At 41.0% G+C, this 26453-nt stretch overlaps 2 protein-coding genes across 4 annotated transcripts in view; both read left to right on the top strand.

Moving 5' to 3' along the window:
* Window positions 1-723: 723 nt before the first annotated feature.
* Window positions 724-12529, top strand: lamp3 (lysosomal associated membrane protein 3). 3 transcript variants are annotated; one of them, XM_060940493.1, is made up of 6 exons: window positions 724-802; window positions 4495-4709; window positions 9661-9780; window positions 10864-10936; window positions 11192-11362; window positions 12027-12529. In XM_060940493.1, exons 1-6 carry the CDS (start codon window positions 742-744, stop codon window positions 12164-12166), a joined length of 780 nt encoding a protein of 259 aa, XP_060796476.1. In that variant the 5' UTR covers window positions 724-741; the 3' UTR covers window positions 12167-12529. The 3 variants fall into 3 exon arrangements, with proteins under 3 accessions (XP_060796476.1, XP_060796478.1, XP_060796477.1); XM_060940495.1 differs by having other exon boundaries at window positions 743-802; window positions 4499-4709; XM_060940494.1 differs by having other exon boundaries at window positions 746-802; window positions 4474-4709.
* Window positions 12530-13896: 1367 nt separating this feature from the next.
* mccc1 (methylcrotonyl-CoA carboxylase subunit) overlaps window positions 13897-26453 on the top strand; it is a 53372-nt gene continuing 40815 nt past the window's right edge. The window contains exons 1-4 of the mRNA XM_060941178.1: window positions 13897-14193; window positions 14753-14796; window positions 22967-23100; window positions 24932-25027. Coding sequence (XP_060797161.1) covers window positions 14138-14193; window positions 14753-14796; window positions 22967-23100; window positions 24932-25027 — 330 coding nt within the window. The 5' untranslated portion in view covers window positions 13897-14137. The remainder of the gene's footprint in view (window positions 14194-14752; window positions 14797-22966; window positions 23101-24931; window positions 25028-26453) is intronic.

The raw sequence follows: 26453 nt of genomic DNA, 5'->3' as shown, positions 1-26453 counted from the left end.
GCAGCTGGGGGTTAGGTGCCTTGCTCAAGGGCACTCCAGTCATTTCTGCTGGTTCAGGAACTTGAACCGGCAACCTTTTGGTCCCAAAGCTGCTTCTGTAAGGCGTTAGAATGTGACTAGGCAATTGATCACAGTGAATCATTCATAGTGTAACAAGCAAAACATGAAAAATTAAAATAACAAAAAGGTTTGTTGATTATCTTTATTTACACTTTGTTTGTGTTTTCTTTCTTGTATCATTCTCCCTGCTACAGTATCTCTTCTTATTCTCACTTCTTTTTCTTACAGCAGTTGGGGAAATTAACAACTTAATAAGCATGTTTCACTTTGAACACTTTTTCAAATAAGTCAGGTGCATAGCTTCATGTAAGATCTGTGAAACAAGTTAGCTCCTGATCTTACTTGTATAGCAAATTTATCTGTCTGTCTCTTTATCTGTCTATATGCAGAGGATACATGATCATCCAGGAATAAATAAAATTGAGTTATAGTGAAGTTAATGTAACATTTTTCCATGGCAGTAAGTTCATGATCAGAGGGAAGATGGCTTTTACACAATAATGACAAAATAAATTACTCAGTTGTATGCACAGAAACATCTCCGGCTGAGCTGTACAGGAAGAGACCTCCTACTACCGTAGACATGACAGCCCACCCCTTGAAGGATGTCCCCATAAGAATACCAGCGATTATAAAAGAGAATTCACACCTTTCAGAAGCAGAGCAGTTTCATTTCTCAAGATGACTAATGCACGACACATTGCCATGCACTTTTTAATCCTCGCTGTTCTGCTGTTCATGGGTGAGTCTCAGTTTTTTCCTCCACACTATGTGAATTTTAAAGGTGTCTTTAAACTAAATATTAAAATTTTAGAAGAACACTACTTTAAAAATGAAAGTTGAATTTTTTTTTTTTGCTTAAGTTCTACCTTTAACAAAAACTCCTCTTTGAGCTTTAATATTGAGCTGAATCAGGTGTGTGTGGAACTTTTTGTAACTCAATATAAGAGAAAGTTAGTGTAAATACTTGTCCAGGAATGAGGCTACATTGCTGTACACAATGGGAATATCCTAGAAAATGTTCCATCGTGTCAATAATATAGATTAGAGTAATATAGATAGATATAGGTTCTTGCTAATTGACTTACTCATAAAATATTTGAGCCATTAAAAATGATGTGTATATAATTATATATTGTTTAATGACAATGAAACTAAATTAAATGATTTTTAAGGTGTAGCTTGATTAAAAATACATTTTATGAGAAATATTAGCACATGATGATCATGACATGCTCTTGGATAATAACTCTTGAGTGGATGATTGTAACAGAACCACAACACCCATTACATGTCTCCTTTAACTCTAATTGATTCTGTTAAACATAATTATAATTATACGTCAATCAAATTTTTTGAGGTATATAGCGTGACCACATTTACAGGGGTGAGGGAAAAATTCTGATAGAATGGTCCATTCATGGGGTGGCACAGTGGTGTAGTGGTTAGCACTGTCACCTCAGCGAGAAGGTCCTGGGTTTGAGCTCAGCAGCTGACGAGGGCCTTTCTGTGTGGAGTTTGCATGGGGTGTTTTTTTTGTTTTTTTTTTACATAACTTTATCCAGGGGCGGCATAGTGATGTAGTGGTTAGCGCTGTCACCTCACAGCAAGAAGGTCTGGGTTTGAGCCCCGGGGCCAACGAGGGCCTTTCTGTGTGGAGTTCGCATGTTCTCCCCGTGTCCGCGTGGGTTTCCTCCGGGTGCTCCGGTTTCCCCCACAGTCCAAAGACATGCAGGTTAGGTTAACTGGTGACTCTAAATTGACCGTAGGTGTGAATGTGAGTGTGAATGGGTGTCTGTGTCAGCCCTGTGATGACCTGGCGACTTGTCCAGGGTGTACCCCGCTTTTCGCCCGTAGTCAGCTGGGATAGGCTCCAGCTTGCCTGCAACCCTGTAGAACAGGATAAAGCGGCTAGAGATAATGAGATGAGAACTTTATCCATAGCATATATATAAAACTAACATGGAAAGTGTCAGCACAACAGAGGTTGGCTCCAAATTAAGTGCACCCTAACACTGTGTTCTCCCCATGTCTGCGTGGGTTTCCTCCTGGTGCTCCGGTTTCCCCCAAAGACATGCAGGTTAGGCTAATTGGCAGCTCTAAATTGACCATAGGTATGAATGTGAGTGTGAATGGTTGTGTCTCTGTGTCAGCCCTGCAATGATCTGGCGACTTGTCCAGGGTGTACCCCGCCTCTCACCCATAGTCAGCTAGGATAGGCTCTGGCTTGCCTGCAACCCTGTACAGGATAAGTGGCTACAGATAATGGATCTATGGATGGATGGATGGATGGATGGATGGATGGCCCATTCATAGAATATTGTTAAGAGACACAAGCATGCTTTATTGCAAACCCCTTATACTGGAAACTCCTTCCATAAATACTACAATCCCAATTCCAAAAAAGTTGAGGTGCTGTGTAAATCATAAAAACAGAATGCAATGATTGGCAAATCATGGAAACCCTATATTTCATTGAGAATAGTACAAAGACAACACATCAAATGTTGAAACTGAGAAATTTTGTTTTTTGAAAAATATATGCTCATTTTCCATCCATCCATCCATTATCTGTAGCCGCTTATCCTGTTCTACAGGGTCGCAGGCAAGCTGGAGCCTATCCCAACTGACTATGGGCGAGAGGCAGGGTACACCCTGGACAAGTTGCCAGGTTATCGCAGGGCTGACACAGACAAACAACCATTCACACTCTCATTCACACCTACGGTCAATTTAGAGCCACCAATTAACCTAACCTGCACGCCTTTGGACTGCAGGGGAAACCGGAGCACCCGGAGGAAACCCACACAGACATGGGGAGAACATGCAAACTCCACACAGAAAGGCCCTCGTTGGCCACTGGGCTCAAATCCAGAACCTTCTTGCTGTGAGGCGACAGTGCTAACCACTATACCACAGTGCCACCCTGAAAAGTTGTGTAATGTTTAAATAATGAATTAGGTTCATTGATAACAGGTCAATAAGATGATTGGGTATACAAAGAGCATCCCAGAGAGGCTGAGTTTCTCAGAAATAAAGTTATGTAGGGGTTCACCACTCCTTGAAATACTGTGTGGGGAAATAGTACAACAATTTAAGAATAACAGTGTAAAATTACAAAGAATTTGGGGATCACATCATCTATGGTACATAATATCATTAAAAGATTCAGAGAATCCAAAGAAATCTATGTATGCAAAAGGACAAGGCTGAGAACCAACAGTGGATGCCTGTGATCTTCAGGCCCTCAGGTGACACTGCATTAAAAACAGATATGGTTCTTTCATGGAAATCCAGCATCTGTAATGGTATGGGGCAATAGTGCACATGGCATGGGCAGCTTGCACATCTTGAAAGGTACCATTAATGCTGAATGATATATACAAGTTTTGGAGCAATATGCTGCCATCCAGATGACATCATTTTCAGGGAAGGCCTTCCTTCTTTCAGCAACACAATGCTAAACACCATTTTGGACATATTACAACTGCATGTCTCTGTAGTAAAAGAGTCTGGGTGCTAAACTGGCCTGCCTACAGTCCAGACTTGTCTCATGCTGAAAACCTTTTGTGCATTATGAAATGCAAAATACAACAAAAGAGATGGACTCCATGTGCACGCTGAGCAACTGAAATTGTATATCAGGCAAGAATGGGACAACATTTCACTTCACTTTCAAAACTACAGCAATTGGTCTCCTCAGTTCACAAACGTTTACACAGTGTTGATAAAAGTAAAGGTGATGCAACAGTGTCCGTGTCCCAACTTTTTTGATACATAGTGTTGACATCAAATTCAAAATGAGCATATATTTTTTCAAAAAACAATAAGATTTCTCAGTTTCAACATTTGATATGTTGTCTTTTTACTATTTTCAATGAACTATAGGGTTTTCATGATTTGCAAATCATCACATTCTGTTTTTATTTACATTTCATACAGTGTCCCAATTTTTTGGAATTGGGGTTGTAAATAAATGTCTCCATACAAAAAAAAATCATATTATTATTGATTACATATGCTTTTAAAAATTTGTTTATGTGAAATGTCTGCCATGCAAGTACCTGTGAATGAGCTGTCACTATAGTGATAATGTTTTAGACCAAATGTATTAATTTAAACAGGATAATATACACACACCTTCTGACCAGTCGGCAGTGAGAATTCAAGAGTGCAGTAGTTTAAACTCTAACTATTCAAACATCAAATATAAAATAAATTCAAAAACAAACAAAAAAATCTGTAAAAGATGTGAAACATCAGTAAAATGAGAGAACTTGTTGTAATACATATTTTATTCTTCATGTCACTGTCATCATTACAACAAAGTTCTCATATATTTTATTTGGTGAATAAAACACTTTTGTGCTGAGTGAACTGAAAAGTGAAAGCCACTATGATCTGTGTATTCAGTTTGTGGTTCCGTGCCCACAGGAAGCAGTGCATCATCTGAAGTTGATGACTCTTTGTTCTCTGAGGTCTTGCTGAACCAGTTGGAAGATGCAGAAGCTAAAGGCAACATGTCCAAGAAGCCGAGCCTCCAACCCAAAGAGAAACCGCCTCTGATAGAAACATACACACTGAAGAAAGATGGCCGTGTGTGTATTATGGCCAGGCTTGGTGTGGAGTTTGTGGTAAAAGAGAACAAGGTAGAACTGCCAAAGGCTCAGCATTTTTTTTCTGTTTATCTGTACATTGAGGTGAAGAAACAGTTGGCCAGTTCACACTCAGAGCTGTGAAAAACATCACACAACATAATGTATGCACATCAACTTGCACTACAGTCTTAGAAACAATGTACGTACTCTTCCTTGTTGTTGGCCTGGTACCATCAAGAGGACATCTTTTGTACCTTTTATGTTTCACCTGTAAACGTGTACATTTAAAAATAATTTAAGGTACATCAAGGTACAATAGACACACAAAATGTACAAAAGAATGCAATGATTACATCACCCCAGCATATAGTTGTAATATTTTTACTCCAAAATCTTTGGAAACCAAACACTCCATTGGAAAGAAAGAAAGATTACTGATAAACAAACAACACGATTTATTTGCATGAAAATTTAGGTTAAAAAAAAAAAAGGCTTGGTCATTGTAATGGGCAGAGGTGTGCACCGGACTATTTTTTAGTCCCAATTCTGCTTGCTCATGAAGGAATTCTGAATAATCCCTCCCACACGTGAAGAAATTCTGGCAATCCTGTCTGCTCCTGAGAATTTCTTCCAAAACCTGCATGCTTCTGAAGGATTTCTGACCAATGCTGTTTTCTTTTGAAGGAACTCTGAACAATCCCACCCATACATGAAAAGCTTCTGGCCAGTTCCACTTGCTCATGAAGGAATTCTGGCTAATTTCACACACACCTGTGGTTATTTTTGTTTGCATCCAATTAATTTAATTGGCCTTAGTATAAATACGCAGGTGATTATAGGAAATCGCAAGCACTGATTGGTCGAGAAATTCGGACTATTTCTTAATAATGGTTGCCAATTGCTTTATCACTGTAAGTGAGGAAGAATTAGAAATTATGAAAGAAAATGCTGTTCCTAAAAGCACTAAAGATGCTATGAAGTTTGGTCTAAAACTATTCAAAAGTAGTGTGGGATTGTGATTTATTTCAAAACAGTGTATTTTATGTGAGTCAGTGTAGATAAGTGACACAAGTCTGCATGCATTACATTTGCATGATGCTTCTGAAGATTGAAATAAATGATTTCTTTTTTAATGACCTTTTAATTTTTTTAAATAATCACCTGTGTATTTATACTGAAACAATTATATGCCTCAGGCTCAGTGAATATCAGTGAATAATAACTAGTAACTTTGACTTCCCCTCAGTTTTTATTCACCAATATTCACCTAACCTTCGGCAAATAATTGTTAATTATTTCTCAAAACATAAGCAAATGAGTAATTTAAACTGCAGGATGACTCTAACCAGAAAAAAACATACTCTGTGTGTGTGTGTGTATATATATATATATATATATATATATATATATATATATATATATATATATATATATATATACACTACCGTTCAAAAGTTTGGGGTCACTTTGAAATGTCCTTATTTTTGAAAGAAAAGCACTGTTCTTTTCAATGAAGATCACTTTAAACTAATCAGAAATCCACTCTATACATTGCTAATGTGGTAAATGACTATTCTAGCTGCAAATGTCTGGTTTTTGGTGCAATATCTCCATAGGTGTATAGAGGCCCATTTCCAGCAACTCTCACTCCAGTGTTCTAATGGTACAATGTGTTTGCTCATTGCCTCAGAAGGCTAATGGATGATTAGAAAACCCTTGTACAATCATGTTAGCACAGCTGAAAACAGTTGAGCTCTTTAGAGAAGCTATAAAACTGACCTTCCTTTGAGCAGATTGAGTTTCTGGAGCATCACATTTGTGGGGTCGATTAAATGCTCAAAATGGCCAGAAAACTATATTTTCTATTCATTTTACAACTTATGGTGGTAAATAAAAGTGTGACTTTTCATGGAAAACACAAAATTGTCTGGGTGACCCCGAACTTTTAAACGGTAGTGTGTGTGTGTATATATATATATATATATATATATATATATATATATATATATATATATATATAGGGCGGCACGGTGGTGTAGTGGTTAGCGCTGTCGCCTCACAGCAAGAAGGTCCGGGTTCGAGCCCCGTGGCCGGCGAGGGCCTTTCTGTGTGGAGTTTGCATGTTCTCCCCGTGTCCGCGTGGGTTTCCTCCGGGTGCTCCGGTTTCCCCCACAGTCCAAAGACATGCAGGTTAGGTTAACTGGTGACTCTAAATTGACCGTGGGTGTGAGTGTGAATGGTTGTCTGTGTCTGTGTGTCAGCCCTGTGATGACCTGGCGACTTGTCCGGGGTGTGCCCCGCCTTTCGCCCGTGGTCGGCTGGGATGGGCTCCAGCTTGCCTGCGACCCTGTAGAAGGATGAAGCGGCTAGAGATAATGAGATGAGATGATATATATATATATACACACACACTATACACACATACATACACACACACACGTGTGTGTGTGTGTATACTGTATGTATGTACAGTTAGGTCCATAAATATTTGGACAGAGACAACATTTTTCTAATTTTGGTTCTGTACATTACCACAATGAATTTTGAACAAAACAATTCAGATGCAGTTGAAGTTCAGACTTTTAGCTTTAATTCAGTGGGTTGAACAAAATGATTGCATAAAAATGTGAGCTAAAGCATTTTTTAAACACAATCCCTTCATTTCAGGGGCTCAAAAGTAATTGGACAAATTAAATAATTGTAAATAAAATGTTCATTTCTAATACTTGGTTGAAAACCCTTTGTTGGCAATGGCTGCCTGAAGTCTTGAACTCATGGACATCACCACACGCTGTGTTTCCTCCTTTTTAATGCTCTGCCAGGCCTTTACTGCAGCGGTTTTCAGTTGCTCTTTTTTTGTGGGCCTTTCTGTCTGAAGTTTAGTCTTTAACAAGTGAAATGCATGCTCAATTGGGTTGAGATCAGGTGACTGACTTGGCCATTCAAGAATATTCCACTTCTTTGCTTTAATAAACTCCTGGGTTGCTTTGGCTTTATGTTTTGGGTCATTGTCCATCTGTATTATTAAACGCCGACCAATCAGTTTGGCTGCATTTGGCTGGATTTGAGCACACAGCATGTCTCTGAATACCTCAGAATTCATCCGGCTGCTTCTGTCCTGTGTCACATCATCAATAAACACTAGTGACCCAGTGGCACTGGCAGCCATGCATGCCCAAGCCATCACACTGCCTCCGCCGTGTTTTACAGATGATGTGGTATGCTTTGGCTCATGAGCTGTACCACGCCTTCACCATACTTTTTTCTTTCCATCATTCTGGTAGAGGTTGATCTTGGTTTCATCTGTCCAAAGAATGTTCTTCCAGAACTGTGCTGGCTTTTTTAGATGTTTTTTAGCAAAGTCCAATCTAGCCTTTTTATTCTTGAGGCTTATGAGTGGCTTGCACCGTGCAGTGAACCCTCTGTATTTACTTTCATGCAGTCGTCTCTTTATGGTAGATTTGGATATTGATATGCCTACCTCCTGGAGAGTGTTGTTCACTTGGTTGGCTGTTGTGAAGGGGTTTCTCTTCACCATGGAAATTATTCTGCGATCATCCACCACTGTTGTCTTCTGTGGGCGTCCAGGTCTTTTTGCATTGATGAGTTCACCAGTGCTTTCTTTCTTTCTCAGGATGTATCAAACTGTAGATTTTGCCACTCCTAATATTGTAGCAATTTCTCGGATGGGTTTTTTTCTGTTTTCGCAGCTTAAGGATGGCTTGTTTCACCTGCATGGAGAGCATCTTTGACCGCATGTTTTCTTCACAGCAAAATCTTCCAAATGCAAGCACCACACCTCAAATCAACTCCAGGCCTTCTCATCTCATCTCATTATCTCTAGCCGCTTTATCCTGTTCTACAGGGTCGCAGGCAAGCTGGAGCCTATCCCAGCTGACTACGGGCGAAAGGCGGGGTACACCCTGGACAAGTCGCCAGGTCATCACAGGGCTGACACATAGACACAGACAACCATTCACACTCACACCTACGGTCAATTTAGAGTCACCAGTTAACCTAACCTGCATGTCTTTGGACTGTGGGGGAAACCGGAGCACCCGGAGGAAACCCACGCGGACACGGGGAGAACATGCAAACTCCACACAGAAAGGCCCTCGCCGGCCACGGGGCTCGAACCCGGACCTTCTTGCTGTGAGGCGACAGCGCTAACCACTACACCACCGTGCCGCCCACTCCAGGCCTTTTATCTGCTTAATTGAGAATGACATAACGAAGGAATTTCCCACACCTGCCCATGTAATAGCCTTGGAGTCAATTGTCCAATTACTTTTGGTCCCTTTAAAAACAGGGTGGCACATGTTAAGGAGCTGAAACTCCTAAACCCTTCATCCAATTTTAATGTGGATACCCTCAAATGAAAGCTGAAAGTCTGGACTTTATGTCCATGTCCATTATATAACTGTAACTTGAATATGTTTCAGTAAACAGGTAAAAAAACAAAATTTGTGTCAGCGTCCAAATATATATGGACCTAACTGTATGTGTGTGTGTGTGTGTGTGTGTGTGTGTGTGTGTGTGTTTTAATGGATATGTATTTGTGTGTGTGTGTGTGTGTGTGTGTGTGTGTGTGTGTGTGTACGTATGTATGTATGTATGTACGGATGGATGGATGTAATGTGTGTGTGAATGGATGGATGGATGGATGTATGGATGGATGGATGTAGTGTGTGTGAATGTATGTATGGATGGATGGATGTAATGTGTGTGTGTGTGTGTGTGTGTGTGTGTGTGTGTGTGTGTGTGTGTGTGTGAATGGATTTATGTATGTAATGTGTGTGTGTGAATGGATGTATGTATGTAATGTGTGTGTGTGAATGGATGTAATGTGTGTATGAATGTATATATGTAATGTGTGTGTGTGTGTGTGTGTGTGTGTATATATAATGTGTGTGTGAATGGATGTATAACCTCCTCATTAATACACGCTATAGACAAACATGCATTAAATTAAAATGAATATTTGTTTCTCTTAATTCTATAGAAAACATTGTATTTGAACCTGGACCCCAAATCCACCAAGGTGACAGGATACTGTGCCGTCCAGAAAGCTGTTCTCTCGCTCATATTTGATGGAGGGAATCTGGAATTTACATTCATCAAGGTACTACATGTGCTGTGATTGAATTTAGATTCTGTTGATCGAAGTAACATATGATGAGTAAATTTGTGAATTTCCAGAGGAAGTTCAAATAATGTCTAGGTGTTATCCACTACTGTTTTTAATCATATTTATTTTAGAGGTCTACATTTTTCCTTGTATAACACAATGATTTGACAATGCTAACAATGTTTTGTACTGAAGACACGTCATACTTTTAAGCTGATTATAGTTCATAAGACAAATAAGCTTTTTCAGCTTGTCATGCTACTGAGAAACCACGCAGCGTAAACTCCTCTGTCCTGAAGATTTCTGAAAACGGAGTTACTGACTGCTATAACACGCTGACACTGGAGACTCCTTCCATGAATGTTAATGACCATTTTACTATTTACGTCTATTCTTAATGGTGAATTTAACCAAAGTTTGATAGTTGGAAATCTGATAGTAAATGGTGTTGCACAATGCCAGTCGGAGGTAGGATATTCCCAGTGAACGGTTACAGTAGATTTTTCTTTTCGGAGATGTTTATGGACGCATACATTAAATCACAGCTGAGGATATGAAATTTTCCGACACAGGAAAATTAACTTCAAAAGAAAAAAGGCTGATGGGGGAATACCCATTTATAGGTGCCATAGTGTAAGTGAGAACACAAGCACTTGTTTCACAGACATTCCACAATGTTCTTCAATGAAAATTTATTCATTAAAGAAAAGTGAAAAAAAAATTCTAAAGTTGTTGTGGTATAAGAGGAATAAAACACTTCTGAACACAGTTTATGATAATCAGTACTGCTCAGGCCATAACAGTACCTCACTCTTGATTATTTTTGTATAACAGCATGTCCCAAAGTGCTGTATTCCTTATGTACTGTACAAAAAAACCCATTCTCTTAACAGATAGAAATGAAAGTTGAATAGCACAAAATGCATGAAGTGTTTTTGATATAAAAATTATTTTAGTGTTCCAGATTTGTTGGATTAAAACTTAAGATGGGTATTTGTGTAATTCTTCCAGTGCTATTTATTTATTTATTTATTTATATTTCTGCTCACCTTTTAATGTTTTTCCCATCACCTGCAGAATGGTGATCAGTCATATGTGAGCACAGTGAGAGTGCTACTGGAGCCTGAGCCTTCCTGTAAACAATGCAAAGGTATGTAAAGTTTGCAATTTAACACATAGTGTTCAATATAAAAAAAAAGAAAGATGATGTTCCAGTCATTTGGATTTGAAAAAAAAAAAGATAAATAAACATACATTAAAAATGCTGGATATTTGTAGATTTTTGGGGCTCAATTTTCTACTATAATTATTCATATGGATAATGACTGAGTAAAATACATATAAAGACATAGTTTGGGTTACTGAGTCACAATATCTCACAGCTGCTGTTCTTCTCCTTCCACAGGCAAAAGCTACCCCGGCATTATGGACCATGAAAAGCTCTTCAAGACTAACAAGGGCCAAAGCTTCAAGTGCCAATCTAAGACTTCCTTAATACTGGCTGACAACCTGGCAATTAAATTAATCCCTATGCAGGTTCAAGCATTTAATCTGTCCAAGGGCAGTTTTGGAAAAGGTGCTAATATTTTACACATTGCACATATTCACTCTCTTCAGTGTTATGCTGTGTAATGGCATTATTCATTAATTTATACTCATCTTGGTTTGTATATACAAGGATGGCTATTGTAAAGCTGACAACAGGGCTAAACTTCTGTGTTTTTCAAAGATAAAATGGCATCAGGTTCATTTTTAGCATCTACATCACATTTATTTGCTGTGAACAAATGTTTTAAAGTGGATTATTTTGGGTCTATTAGTTCAGCAACACCACCAACATATAAATAATGGTATGAAGAAATGAAAAACAAGGTTGGGGCTAATTTCTTTCTAGCCCAGACTTCAGATTCATGCAGCATGCCAGTGGTAGTTGTGTTAGTTGAATATACAGTGACACGCCCCTTAGTTTTGAGCTCCATCAGGGATGATATTTTTCCACACACATCTGTAACACATCATTAGTGGTGATTGAGAAGATGCATGTAACATACAGTCATGGGTGTAATGAATATTCACATCTGAAATCATCCTGTTTTTCTCAAAATACCTTCAAGTTAAAAATCTGAAAGTTGACTGAATAAGCACAAGAGGTGCATCAACGACATCTCATGATATAATGCAAATAGGTGTAAATAGATGCTGAATGAGTAAATGTTTTATAATTCTTCCTATTATTGCAGAGATGGAGTGTTGGGCCGACTACACCAAGCGGATCATGCCCATCGTGGTGGGCGCTGTAGTCGCAGGAATAATCCTCATTGCTATTCTGGTGTATGTGCTCTTGCGTGAACGCCATAGTCAAGGCTACGAACAACTCTGAGTGTGATCGACATCAAAACCTCAAGAAAAAACATTGTATAACATCCTAAAGCTATATCAAAAACCAGCCTGTTATACTCTTGGCACTAAATACTCCATGATTACACTTTTTCAGAATTTTGTAACAAACCGTTTATCTGCCATCATATGCTAAAAAAGTGAAGTAAATAATGTTTACAACTTTTTTTTTCTTTACCATTCCGAAAGATAAATAGGGGCCTTCATGATTTGACTGTTGGCTGTATGTGAATGACAAATGTGTATTAATGTTGATTAATGAAGGCTTCATGTTTACTTTTACATGTATACATTTGATTTTTTTTAAAAAGTATATTAATAGCAATAAAAATATAAAGGAACGTCACGTGGAATGTTGCCTTTCCTTTTTTATTTTTAAAATTATTATTTGAAGAACTTCAACAAATCCGTATAAATTCTAAAATTTAATAAATATATGTTCTCCCTGGGGCGGCACAGTGGTGTAGTGGTTAGCGCTGTCACCCCACAGCAAGAAGGTCCGGGTTCAAGCCCCGTGGCCAGCAAGGGCCTTTCTGTGCGGAGTTTGCATGTTCTCCCCGTGTCCACGTGGGTTTCCTCCGGGTGCTCCGGTTTCCCCCACAGTCCAGAGACATGCAGGTTAGGTTAACTGGTGACTCTAAATTGACCGTAGGTGTGAATGTGAGTGTGAATGGTTGTCTGTGTCTATGTGTCAGCCCTGTGATGACCTGGCGACTTGTCCAGGGTGTACCCCGCCTTTCGCCCGTAGTCAGCTTAACTGGTGACTCTAAATTGACCGTAGGTGTGAATGTGAGTGTGAATGGTTGTCTGTGTCTATGTGTCAGCCCTGTGATGACCTGGCGACTTGTCCAGGGTGTACCCCGCCTTTCACCCGTAGTCAGCTGGGATAGGCTCCAGCTTGCCTGCGACCCTGTAGAACAGGATAAAGCAGCTACAGATAATGAGATGAGACGTTCTCCTCGTGTCTGCGTGGGTTTCCTCCGGGTGCTCCGGTTTCCCCCACAGTCCAAAGACATGCAGGTTAGGTTAACTGGTGACTCTAAATTGACCGTAGGTGTGAATGTGAGTGTGAATGGTTGTCTGTGTCTATGTGTCAGCCCTGTGATGACCTGGCGACTTGTCCAGGGTGTACCCCGCCTTTCACCCGTAGTCAGCTGGGATAGGCTCCAGCTTGCCTGCGACCCTGTAGAACAGGATAAAGCAGCTACAGATAATGAGATGAGACGTTCTCCTCGTGTCTGCGTGGGTTTCCTCTGGGTGCTCCGGTTTCCCCCACAGTCCAAAGACATGCGGTTAGGTTAATATGGGACGGCCTTGGGCTGAGGTGCCCTTGAGCGAGGCACCGAACTCCTAACTGCTCCCCGGGTGCTGTTAGCATGGCTGCCCACTGCTCTGGGTATATGTGTGTGTGTGTGTTCACTGCTTCAGATGGGTTAAATGCAGAGAGGAATTTCACAAGTGTCTGATGAATAAAGTTGTGCTTTCTTTCTTGTAGGGAAAAATACACACACACATATATATATATATATATATATATATATATATATATATATATATATATATATATATTTTTTTTTTTAAACATTAGGCATGTAGTGTACTCCTTAGTGTGTAGGGAGCATGTTATACCCTATGAAGTGCACTTATGTACGGCTGTAATACCAACACGCCTTCATCATACTTCACTGTGATTGGTTAATGGAGCTACGGGTAGCTGTCAGGATCAATCTGGACACCCAGCTAGCTAGCATTTTGTCATTAGCTATATTTATTGATAAGCTTTTTACGACACTTGCTAAAACGTCGAATAAAGTATCAGTACGGTGTTATTTATTATGTAGTATAAAATAATTCATAATAAAGCAACTAATTGTTTAAGTTAGGAATATTTAACAGTTCGGTTAGTAAAGGTAAATTAGCCTAGCTAGCCGGTATCCGTTCACGCGTTGTAAAAATGGCTGCTGCTGTGATGCAAGTAGGAGTGAGCCAGGCTCTGAGAACACAGCTACAGTAAGTTATTTTCACTCCATATATTTATTTTTAATTCATGTTGCATATTTAATGCTATGTTTGACGCATTGTTTGGTTATTTAGTTTGTAAGGCGTAAATGCTAACCAGACCAAAGAGCTTAGCTTAGTTTAGCTTAGCTAGGTAGGTAACTGTCAAGCAAAATGACATTAGCCTAAAAAAAAAAAAGTGTTTGTGCAACTTTACTTGCTTTTACTAATCTCATATAGGCCTGTGTGTGTTGTGAAATTGTTCAAATATTAACAGACTAAGAGGTGCTCAGTTTTAATAATCTGAGGATCTGCAACCAAACTGAGCAGAGTGTCGTCAGGTCTTGGGCAAGGTTAAGGGTAGGTGCAGAAACACAGTTTAGGTGAAAACTGGTCTGAAGTTGTTTGTTTGACTTTTTAATTTAATGGTCTAAATAATTGACTGTCTTTAACTGACTGAGTTTGCACTTGCAAGTGTAATTGAGTGTAAACTAAAGCTGGTTGTTGACAAAATATGGCTCATTTTGTGAAACATGAAAGCTTTTTGACCTTTATGGTTTCCTTATTGTAGGAAGCTCATATGGACAAGAGGAACAGTCAGACATGCATCTGTGGGTAAGTGGGATTACGATCCATGTTTTCTCTAGGATGCTCACACATCGTTGAAGTATTTTGCAGTCAGGTCTGAGAAGAAGAAAAAGCCTTTATTTGTCTTGTTTAGAAGAAGAAACCTTTATTTGTCACATGCACAGTGAAATTCATCCTCTGCATCTGAAGCAGTGAACACACGCACACACACAGCAGTGGGCAGCCCAGAGCACCCGGGGAGCAGTCAGGGGTTCGGTACCTTGCTCAAGGGCACCTCAGCCCAAGGCCGCCCCACGTTAACCTAACTGCATGTCTTTGGACTGTGGGGGAAATCGGAGCACCCGGAGGAAACCCACAGGGAGAACCTTGCTATGTGGAGTTTGCATGCCCTCGCCGGCCACTGGGTTCAAACCCGGAACCTTCTTGCTGTGAGGCGACCATGCTAACCACTACACCACCGTGCCGCCCTTGAAATTCATCCTCTGTATTTAACCCATCTGAAGCAGTGAACACACACACGCATGCATACACAAGTGAGCAATGAGCACACACACATACCCAGAGCAGTGGGCAGCTTAACCTCCTTAATGATCACAGCATGTTGTAAATGTATCAAACTAAATTAAAACACTCGCATATGTATCCAATTTACTTACACACACACTTACTTTAATGAACATGATCCAACTTTTCAATTATCATCACATTTCCTGTTATTCATATGCCGTTGAGCTTTAGATTAAACTCTTTAATTCAAGTCACTATTCAATTGTATTTAGACTAATAATAATAACAAAATAATAACTATGGTTATTACACTGCCTGGCCAAAAAAAGTCTCCTATTTTGTTGGACTGCCTTTAGCTTTGATTATGGTGTGTATATCACCTTGGCATTGTTTTGACAATCTTGTGCAGCATCAGAACATGTATTTCCATCTAGAGTTTTGTTTTGTCCCCCCCCCCCCCAAGATCTTGTATTAACAATGGAAGAGCTGAACCACTGTAAAGTCTTCTCCAGCACATCCAATAGACTTTCAGTAGGGTTAAGGTCAGGACTCCGTGGTAGTAGAAGAAGAAGAATGTTATTCATCATACACTTGTGAAATTCCTCTCTGCATTTAACACACCTGAAGCAGTGAACACATACATGCACACACGTGAGCAATGAGCACACACACACATACCCAGAGCAGTGGGCAGCCATGCTAACAGCGCCCGGGGAGCAGTTGGGAGTTAGGTGCCTCACTCAAGGGCACCTCAGCCCAAGGCCGTCCCATATTAACCTAACCGCATGTCTTTGAACTGTGGGGGAAACTGGAGCACCCAGAGGAAACCCACGCAGACACGAGGAGAACAGGCCCCCGCCAGCTGCTGGGCTCAAACCCAGAACCTTCTTGCTGTGAGGCGACTGTGCTAATCACTTACAACACCGTGCCGCCCGTTCATGCGTGAAAATGATTCTTCATGCTCCCTGAACCACTCTTTCACAAGTTGATCCTGATGAATCCTGACAAATGCTTGTGCCATCAGGGAAGCAAAGAGTCCGTCCGTCCGTACGTACGTACGTACGTACGTACGTACGTAGCTGCTTATTCTGTCCTACAGGGTTGGGGGCAAGCTGGAGTTTATCCCAGCTGACTGTGGGTGAGAGGTGGGGTACACCCTGGACAAGTTGCCAGGTTGTCACAGGGCTGACACATAGACACAAACAACCATTCACACTCGCATTCACACCTACGGTCAATTTAGAGCCACCAATTAGCCTAACCTGCATGTCTGTGGGAGATACCAGAGCACCCGGAGGAAACCCACGCAGACACGGGGAGAGCGTGCAAACCCCACACAGAAAGGCCCTCGCCGGCCACTGGGCTCAAACCCAGGACCTTCTTGCTGTGAGGCGACAGTGCTAACCACTACACCACTGTGCCACCCAGGGAAGAATCCGTTGATGTGATAACCTGGTCGTTCAAGACATTCAGGTTGTCAGCTGACTTAATTTTGTTGCCACATAATGTTGCTGAGCCTCGACCTGACCAACTGAAGCAACCCTGGATCATAACACTGCCTCCAGAGCCTTGTACAGTGGCCACTATGCATGATGGGTGCAGTGCTTCATGTTCTTCCCTTCTTACCATGGCCTGACCATTGCTCAGGAATAGGGTAAATCTGGACTCAGCAGACCACGTGACCTTTTCCATTGTTCCAGAGTCCAATCTTTATGCTCCCTAGTAAACTGAAGCCTTTTCCCCGATTAGCCTCACTAACAATCGATTTATTTATTTTTATTTTTTTTTTCTGTGGCCACACAGCTGTTTAATCCCAATCCTGTTAGTTCTCATCACATTGTCCATTTAGAAATGCTTTTACTTTCACTATTAAACATGGTTGTGAGTTCTTCTACAGATTTTTTTTTATGATTCGACTTCAAGCGTTTAAGTGATCTCTGATCATGGTCAATCAAGATTTTTTTTCTGACCACACTTCTTCCTTTAAGTTGACTGTTCACCACTATCCTTCTAGGTTTTAGTAATGCATTGGACAGTTCTTAACACCATTTCAGTTATTTCAGCAATCTTCTTAGTTGTTTTCTTTGCTTGATGTAGGCCAATAATTTGACCTTCACAGTAACATCTTTTCCATGACCACGGGATATGTCTTCTGACAGGGTTGTTTAAGAAATGAGAAGCTATTCACTGCATCAGTTAGTTAAACCAGTTGTTGCCAGTGGAAACATATTAATCACTGCATTAATTATCCAATCAAAGGCTCTTAAGTATTTGCTTATTTAAATCCAAATGGCAACATTTTTATTGACCAAGCAGTGTATAATCATTGTGACAGCAGATTAGTGATCAACACCACTGTGACATTTATTTAAATAATAAAAATCACAGACCTTTGCATCAGGATTCCTGGGTGTCCCAGATTCCACAAAGAATAAAGCCCATGATTCCAAAAAAGTTGGGATACTGTATAAAACAAAAACAGAATGCAATGATTTGCAAATCCTTTTCGACCTATATTCAGTTGAATACCATACAAAGATAAGATATTTAATGTTCAAACTGACACTTTTTTGTGAATATACACTCATTCTGAATTTGATGCGGGCGGGCGGTATGGTGGTGTAGTGGTTAGCACTGTCGCCTCACAAGAAGAAGGTCCTGGGTTCGAGCCCAGCGGCTGGAGAGGGCCTTTCTGTGTGGAGTTTGCATGTTCTCCCCGTGTCCGCGTGGGTTTCCTCCGGGTGCTCCGGTTTCCCCCACAGTCCAAAGACATGCAGGTTAGGTTAACTGGTAGCTCTAAATTGACCGTAGGTGTGAATGTGTGTGTGAATGGTTGTTTTTGTGTCAGCCCTGTGATGACCTGGCGACTTGTCCAGGGTGTATCCTGCCTCTCACCCACAGTCACGTAGGATAGGCTCCAGCTTGCCTGCAACCCTGTAGAACAGGATCAGTGACTACAGATAATGGATGAATTTGATACCTGCAACACATTCCAAAAAAGTTGGGACAGGGGCATGTTTACCACTGTTACCTTTTCTTTTAACAGCATTCTGGAAGTGTTTGGGAACTGAGGACACTAATTGCTGAAGTTTTGAATGTGAAATTTTTTCCCCTGCCTCCATGAATCACCACCTTATCGTGGTGGAGGGGTTTGAGTGCCTGAATGATCTTTGGAGCAATGTTGGTACAGTTTGTCCCTGGTAGGGTCTCCTAAAGCAAATTGGTCCTGGTTGAGGTATCCTGAGAAGCCTAAGCTTGTGTGTGAGGTTGAGAGATACCAGCTAGATATAGCCAGGCTCATCTTAACACACAATGCAGGTTCTGGAACCAATCTCCTGGAGAGAGGCTGGACTTGATACCACTCTGGAGTTGCCCTGGGTGAGAGGCGGTGGGCAGGTGTGGGTATACTTATAGCCCCTACCCCCACCCCTCGTTTGGTGCTTATCCATTACAGTTCTCCCTGGTGAATGAGAAGGTTGCTTCTCTGTGCCTTCAAGTCAGTGAATGGGCTCTTATGCACTGAACAACAGTTCAGAGTATCCGGCTGTCTTGGAGTCCTTAGGTAGGGTGATTCTGTTGTTCAACTGGGGTACTTCAAGTCAAGTCAAGTTTATTTGTATAGCGCTTTTGACAGTAAACATTGTCGCAAAGCAGCTTTACAGAATTTGAACGACTTAAAACATGAGCTAATTTTATCCCTAATCTATCCCCAATGAGCACGCCTGTGGCGACGGTGGCAAGGAAAAACTCCCTCAGATGACATGAGGAAGAAACCTCGAGAGGAACCAGACTCAAAAGGGAACCCATCCTCATTTGGGCAACAACAGACAGCCTGACTATAATATTAACAGTTTTAACATGAGGACAGTTTTGTTGATGTTATAACTCTTCATTGATGGAAACTTGAGTGCAAAACTGTTCATGACAACTGCAGTCCTAAAGTTAGCAAGACAGCTGTAGTCCTCAGCCATAAAAGCATTACTGTAAGAGTCCAGAGCATCCTCCAGGTATAACCCTCAACTGTCCTCATGGGGCCATCCTTCACAGGAGCGGTGCGATAAAACTCCGACCAGACACAGGGCACCAGGATGGATCAAGGAGGTCCGAGGGGCAGAAGCGGCCAGCATCTCAATCCCAGGACCAACATGTAACTCAGAGGGACAGATTGGGGGGGGGAAGAGAGAGAGAAAGAAAACGCATGTTGTTAGGTATGCCCTAAAAATGACAAGTATTAAATCTGTGTGGTAGGCTTGCAGAGACGAGAGTCTTGACATCAGGCATAACACACAACAATGGCATGTTAATATGGTCAAAAATATATCATGACCTGCTCTGGCTGGATGCTTGATTGGGTGATGGGAGCACACTCCTCAGCAATGTTGAGATGCAGATGGGACCCTTGGGGCTGGCCAAGACAATTCAGTTACATTTCACCGGGTCTGGGACATGCGACAGAAAGTCTGACGGCCGATTCCCTGCAGGCTACGATAGCCAGTCGAGGTCTTCATCCTCTCCACCAAAAGATTTCCTGTTGACTCCATGTAACTCAGAGGGACAGATTTGGGGGGGGGGGGGGGGGAAGAAAACACAGGTTGTTAGGTATGCCCAATGTCACCTGAATAAGTAGGAACAGTATACATATTGCACTGAGTACAAGCAGGGACTCCGGCAACTAACTATGACAGCATAACTAAAAGGAGAGAGCCAGAAGGTAACGCAGGCATGAGGGAGCCCCGGGACATAAAGCAGCAGCCACTACACCGTCAACAAACTCGAGTGAGCACTTCAACACTCACATGAGCATTAGTGATGCCTTCACAGATGAGCAAGTTACCCATACCATGGGCAGTAACATACCCCTATATCCTCATAGATGCTGAATTTTGAACTTTGTGCTGGTAACAACCTGGATGGTCCTTTTCCTCTTTTGCCTCAAGGACACATTCATGATTACCAAAAACAATTCAAAATATTGACTGGTCAGACCACAGTACACTTTTCCAGTTTGAGTCAGTCCATCTTAGATGAGCTCTGACCCAGAGAGTTCTGTGGCATTTCTGGATGCTGTTGATGTATGGCTTTCGCTTTGCATGGTAGATACAGTGATGAACTGTGTTTTCTGACAGCAGTTTTCCAAAGTGTTCCTGAGCCCATGTAATTGTATCCTTTATACAGTCATGTTGATTTTTAATGCAGTGCAACCTGACGGTTCGAAGGTCATGGGGGCTCAGTGTTGGTTTTCAGCCTTGCCTCTTACATGCAGATATTTCTTTTGATAATGAAATCCCTAAATTCTTTGCAATTGTATGTTCTTCAACTGTTGGACTGTTTGCCCACACGACTTTTCATAAAGTTCTGAACCTCGCCCCATCCTTGCTGGTGAACGACTGAGACTTTCCAATTACCAGTTAACCTGTTTACCTGTAGAATGTTCCAAACAGGTGGGTTTTTTGAGCATTTCACAACTTTCCCAGTCTTTTTGTTGCCCTTTTTTGGAACGTGTCAAATTCAGAATGACTGTATGTTTACAAAAAAACAAAGTTTATCAGTTTGAATGTTTTAAATATCTTGGCTTTGTATTGTATTAAATTGGAATATAGCTTGAAAATGATTTACAAATTATTGCATTCAGGTTTTCACTTGTTTCACACAACATTCCAGTATTTTTGAAATCGGGGTTGTAGATAATGACGCGTTTTATCTTCTATTTGACTCCTAACAACACTTCAGCTGATGCCTTTTAATGTCTGTTCCACAATTTTGGATAAGAAAATATTTGTAATGCCTGATTTATTAATTTGCATGCATTAGTGTTGAAGAGTTCAAGAGAAAATGAATCTGTAATGAACAAGGGCGGCTGGTGCATAAGGGTGATTGGGCGACGCACTGCCAAAACGAAAAAAAAAAGTTTTTTTTCTTTTTTTAAAACAAACTTTCACCAGCGCTGCTCGAGGCCGTTTTAATCTGTCTCTGGGTATCATTGTCCAATCAGGGTGGTCTTGCTTCTAGAGTACCGCCCCTTTTGGGGCGATTTCAGTCACGCTGAAAATCGCCCAAGAGTTCACTGATGGAGTCCCATGTTAATATATATATTTTTTTTCTCCTGACTGACACTTCAATGCAATCTCTATGGGTTCCGGGGGGCCTTGCCCTAACGTGCTTACGTCACTGCGAAGCGCGGCAAAGTTGCGTTCGATCCGCTCAGTTTCTGAGGTGAGATGGATGTGGAAAGCAATTCAGTGCGGTCCTTAAAAGAAGTTCCATTTAGTCAACGATCAAATCGAGCTAAATTGGCAACAAAACAAGCTGGACCCCCCTCGACCAAATCTAAACATAAAACAAATTTCGACAAGGGGGGGAAATCATATACTCGAGGTTTTACTTCAACATGGTCCCAGCGCAAATCCTGGCGAGCTGGCTGCGAGGATGCCTCAGCAGTTTCTGCTCCCTCTGCTTACTTTTCCACCCTGGAGGTGGCTCCACGGACAACACTGCTTGGACGGTCACTGGAGTTTCGGACATGCATCATTTGTCAGAGAAAATAAAAAAAAACATGAGTCATCAAAGATTCACATGGGCAGCTGCCTGAAATTTTTGGCTTTTGGGAGAGTGAACATCGCTACACAACCAGATGAGGGCTACAGGCTAGCAGTTCACCGCCACAACGATGAGGTGAGCAAGAACAGGCACATATTAAACCGGCTCATCCAACACGTGAAATTTTGTGGAGTGTTCGAGTTAGCTCTAGGAGGCAAAGACGAAACTGAGGGCTCCAGTCACCGTGGTGTTTTTCTGGGTTTGGTTGACTTCGTGACACATACACACACACAGTCACAGAATCAGTTCACTTTTGATGTTTTCAATGTGCATTTTTATATTTGCCACACTTTGCTCTGAGAGTTAGCACTTTGGTAATATCCTTGGTAAATACCAGTAATTGCAAGATCTAAAGATCCACTCATCTATTTATTCAACTGCTATTGTTATGTTAGCCAACTATTTACAATGTTTTGTTACAGTAAGTGCACTTTCCTGTTTGTCCTTAAGTTGCACAGTCTGTAAAATTCTTCCTGGTCATGGAGTTTGAAGTACAAAATCTATTTACAGAACATTCTGTAGAACAGTTGACTTGCTACCTAGGTCAATTTACTTCAGTCCTGTGGACATTTATGGTCCGTGTAGACATAATGGGGGAAAATTGCCCCCCCTGAAAAAAAATTCAGGAGCCGCCACTGGTAATGAATCCATTATTATTCCTGTCCCAAGTGCTTCTTTTATACTTGATGTTAACTGACATGACTGATGTTTTTTTTTCATGACTCAGCAACTCGATATGGGCTTGAGGTGCTTGGTTAATAAATCAGAATGAGTCAGTTGGTTAATAAATAAGTCAAATGAAATGTATCAATATCAATATTCAGAGATGATGATAGTGATATTTGGATCATATTGAAAATAATAAAAAAAAGGACCGCTGCATCTCTAATAATTTGTCATTTTTTAAAAATAATTGTTGTAGCTGAACTGAACTCAAATTCTGAAAACCTTCAATGTTTATGTGACGAAGAATCATAAATCATGAATTTCCGTTGATTTGTCAATTGATGTTTGTGAACTGTGAATTACAGGGACCCAAAAAGGTGAACATGTTGGTACGTTCTGAAGTCTGATCATAATTTTGTGTCTGCAGGGGGGATAGAGAAAGTCCTCATTGCTAACCGAGGAGAGATAGCATGCAGAGTGATGCGCACAGCAAAAAAGATGGGAGTCCGTTCTGTTGCTGTGTATAGTGATGCAGACAGGCACTCTATGCATGTGGCCATGGTGAGAAAATCACACATTAGGACTTCCTCTTCACAAATGTCAGCACTTTAACACTTGGATTAATGCACAAATGTATTACAGAGGGAAGGCTCTCTATAGCCCATTTTTGTTTATCTGGCTATATTCAACCAACAGAGGTATACACTGGGTGTCAGATTGGACATACAAGGCTCACCCACAGTTTTTTTTTTACTAAAAGGTGAAGAACCAATAACATGCCATTTTTGCAAGACATTGTTGACAATCAAGCATATTTTACTCTGCTGCCCTGGGCTAAATGCCACAAGAGAACTTTTTTACTTGCAAAATACCCTTGGATGATAGTTTTAAGAAGGTGCCACCACAGGGTTTCCCATACATAGACCATTGTGTGGCGCAGCACCACACAATGGATTCCTATCGCCACACAATCAGACTCACAATTTTGAAAAAAAAATTCCATTGCGTATCGTTCCATTCATTCATAGTGCTCTTTCTTCTCGTTCACGCGCGCGCACTCGCGCGCACACACACACACACACAGAGAGACAGAGAGAGAGACGGAGAGGCGTGTACACAGGCCTGCCGTTGCGCATGTACCCGGACTGCAAGTAGGCCTGTTAGGCTAATTAAAAATATCGCAGCCTTCCCGATTCGCCTTCCGCCCCTTATTTTAAAAGGTAGCCTACGTCGTGCTCGTGATGAGCTTTATCATAGCCTTCTTGGCTTACATGAAACGGACATCCCTGAGTCAGGCTATAAAACAATTTTGATGCATACAGCAGCAGCTTGACACGAGGAACCGGCCTTATTGCATTATCCCGTTTATCCCGCTTCAGCATTCATGCAAGTTATTAATAATGGCTTGACATTCACAATAAATAAGGATTTCCCACTAGCCTAAATAAAATGTTGTTATACTCGCGGGGATGCCTAGTTGATACTATCTATTTTATTATTATTTTGTTGTTACATTATACTATTTATTTCATTTTAGTATTGGTTGAGGTAAGTGTTGAGTTCAATATTTAAAATAAAAACCTCCAGCTTGTTTTTTGCAATTTATTCCTTGAATGTCAACTAAAGAATGATTGAAAGATTGCCACCAAAAAGGCAAAAAACTAAGGTAAAAACTAAATTTTAACTTCAATTTTGGTCAGTAATTTTCATAAATTTAAAAGACAGGTTTTCCACCAACATCAAGCCCAGCAAACTAATGGCCTGCCCTGTAATGTAAAGTTGGGTCGAGGAATGAAACCAGGCAGGGTTCTGGTAAAAATTGTTTTAGCTGTCTTCTCTTAAAGAACTTAGTTTAGATTGAACTGAATAATCTCAAATGCTTCTTGTAGCTTTAAAATAGTCCCAGCAGGTGACTCTGAAGAAAAATACTGTGTGTTTGAACACCACCCACTGTAAACACTTTGCATACACCCCAATGACCGACTCCACCGACCGCCACGACACCACCGCGCACGATTCCCTCATCGGCACAGTGGAGCACCACAAATTGCTACCTGGTCTGTGGGAAACACTGGCCACCACCTAAAATGTTAGTGATTAGCAGCTCATTTAGTTATTCACTTGTTTGTTTATATATATATATATATATATATATATATATATATATATATATATATATATATATATAAAATGCAATTTTATTTTTTTAATAATTTATTTGTAAAGTAATTGTAATATCTGCTAAAACTGTTTTTGCCATGAGATGGCCTCAGGTGCTGATATGGCATAATCACGCACTCACCCTAGCTATATTCAAAATGCCAGACAGTGCCATCTGTAAATTAAACATGTACTGTTGAGTTGAAATGTAATTGTAATATATAAATTGCAGGCAGACGAAGCATACCATATTGGAGCAGCACCATCACAACAGAGTTATTTATGCATGGAGAAAGTTCTAGAAGTTGCCAAGAAATCCTCATCACAGGTACCTGGCATTCGTTCATTCATTCATAGTTTCACTCAGTTCTTCCACATGGGTACAGAGCTTTGTTTCAATACGGTTCAATATGGGTCACCTTGGGCCACTGCTCACCCCACAACCCTCTTCTGCCAGCCAATCAGGTAGCACTTTCCTCATGAACATTCATTTGTAAAGGCAGTTCTTAAGCCGTAAGTGAAGATACTCAGACAAGGGGGCGGCATAATGCGAATGAATTCCCTTTGTGACATAGAAAGAGGAGCCAAATCTGAATGGCTTGTTAAAGCCATTTGTCTGAAATAGGCAGCCCAAAGAAACTGACTAGGTTGTCTTGTTTCAGAGTTTGTGGGTTGGTAGGCACCTAAATGTATGTGCGTACACAAGCACTGAAAAAGTGAGTTTTTCATAATATGTCCCCTTTCATAACAAATCAGTGTCTCATCTCATCTCATTATCTCTAGCTGCTTTATCCTGTTCTACAGGGTCGCAGGCAAGCTGGAGCCTATCCCAGCTGACTACGGGCGAAAGGCGGGGTACACCCTGGACAAGTCGCCAGGTCATCACAGGGCTGACACAGACACAGACAACCATTCACACTCACATTCACACCTACGGTCAATTTAGAGTCACCAGTTAACCTAACCTGCATGTCTTTGGACTGTGGGGGAAACCGGAGCACCCGGAGGAAACCCACGCGGACAGGGGGAGAACATGCAAACTCCGCACAGAAAGGCCCTCGTCGGCCACAGGGCTCGAACCCGGACCTTCTTGCTGTGAGGCGACAGAGCTAACCACTACACTACTGTGCCACCCGCACAAATCAGTGTCATTTAATTAATAATGAAGCAGCTATGAGTTGCTTAGTTAATTAAGAATTCGTATGACTCACTTGGTTAATAACGAATTGGTATGAGTTACTAAATTCACTAATCGATAATCTATCAATGACCTGATATGACCGTTTTCAGTCTGTTACAGTAGCATTTTTAAAAATAGGACCACATTAAACAGTGGTGGGTTCAGTTATGAACCGGAAACTCTTGGACATCGTCTTTGCTGCTTCAAGAACAGCTTAAAGCTGCTTTCACACTTTTCTTAACAGAAAAAACGCTGGCCAGAGCACTTTTTGTGCTGAGATGAAAAACTGCAGCTCACATGATATGCACACTGTAGCCATAACAATGTTCCTACCAGTCCTACCCTAGCTTTCTGTCTAGATTAGATTTGTTATCTAACTCAGGTGATGAGGAGGTTGTTTGCCTTCACTGTATCTTTGGAGAAAGAAAATCAAGAGAACCTGAGCTGCTTGTGTGACTTGACTGTATACAGCTACAGTTAAAGTGACATGCCACATTACATACTGCTGAACGTCCCCAAAATACACATTTTTATTTTTAGTTAGAATATTGGCAATTATATATTTTCAGTTAAG

Source organism: Neoarius graeffei, chromosome 15, assembly GCF_027579695.1.
Source record: "Neoarius graeffei isolate fNeoGra1 chromosome 15, fNeoGra1.pri, whole genome shotgun sequence".
NCBI lineage: Eukaryota > Metazoa > Chordata > Actinopteri > Siluriformes > Ariidae > Neoarius > Neoarius graeffei.
This window is presented reverse-complemented; position numbering and strand designations above follow the sequence as displayed.

What these genes read in the sequence shown, in the direction of transcription:
- lamp3 (XM_060940493.1), top strand. Translation starts at nt 742, where the DNA reads ATGACTAATGCACGACACATTGCCATGCACTTTTTAATCCTCGCTGTT. An exon ending in TTGTGGTAAAAGAGAACAAG is followed by an intron (nt 4,710 to 9,660) that starts GTAGAACTGCCA and finishes TTAATTCTATAG; the next exon opens with AAAACATTGTATTTGAACCT. An exon ending in TGGAATTTACATTCATCAAG is followed by an intron (nt 9,781 to 10,863) that starts GTACTACATGTG and finishes CATCACCTGCAG; the next exon opens with AATGGTGATCAGTCATATGT.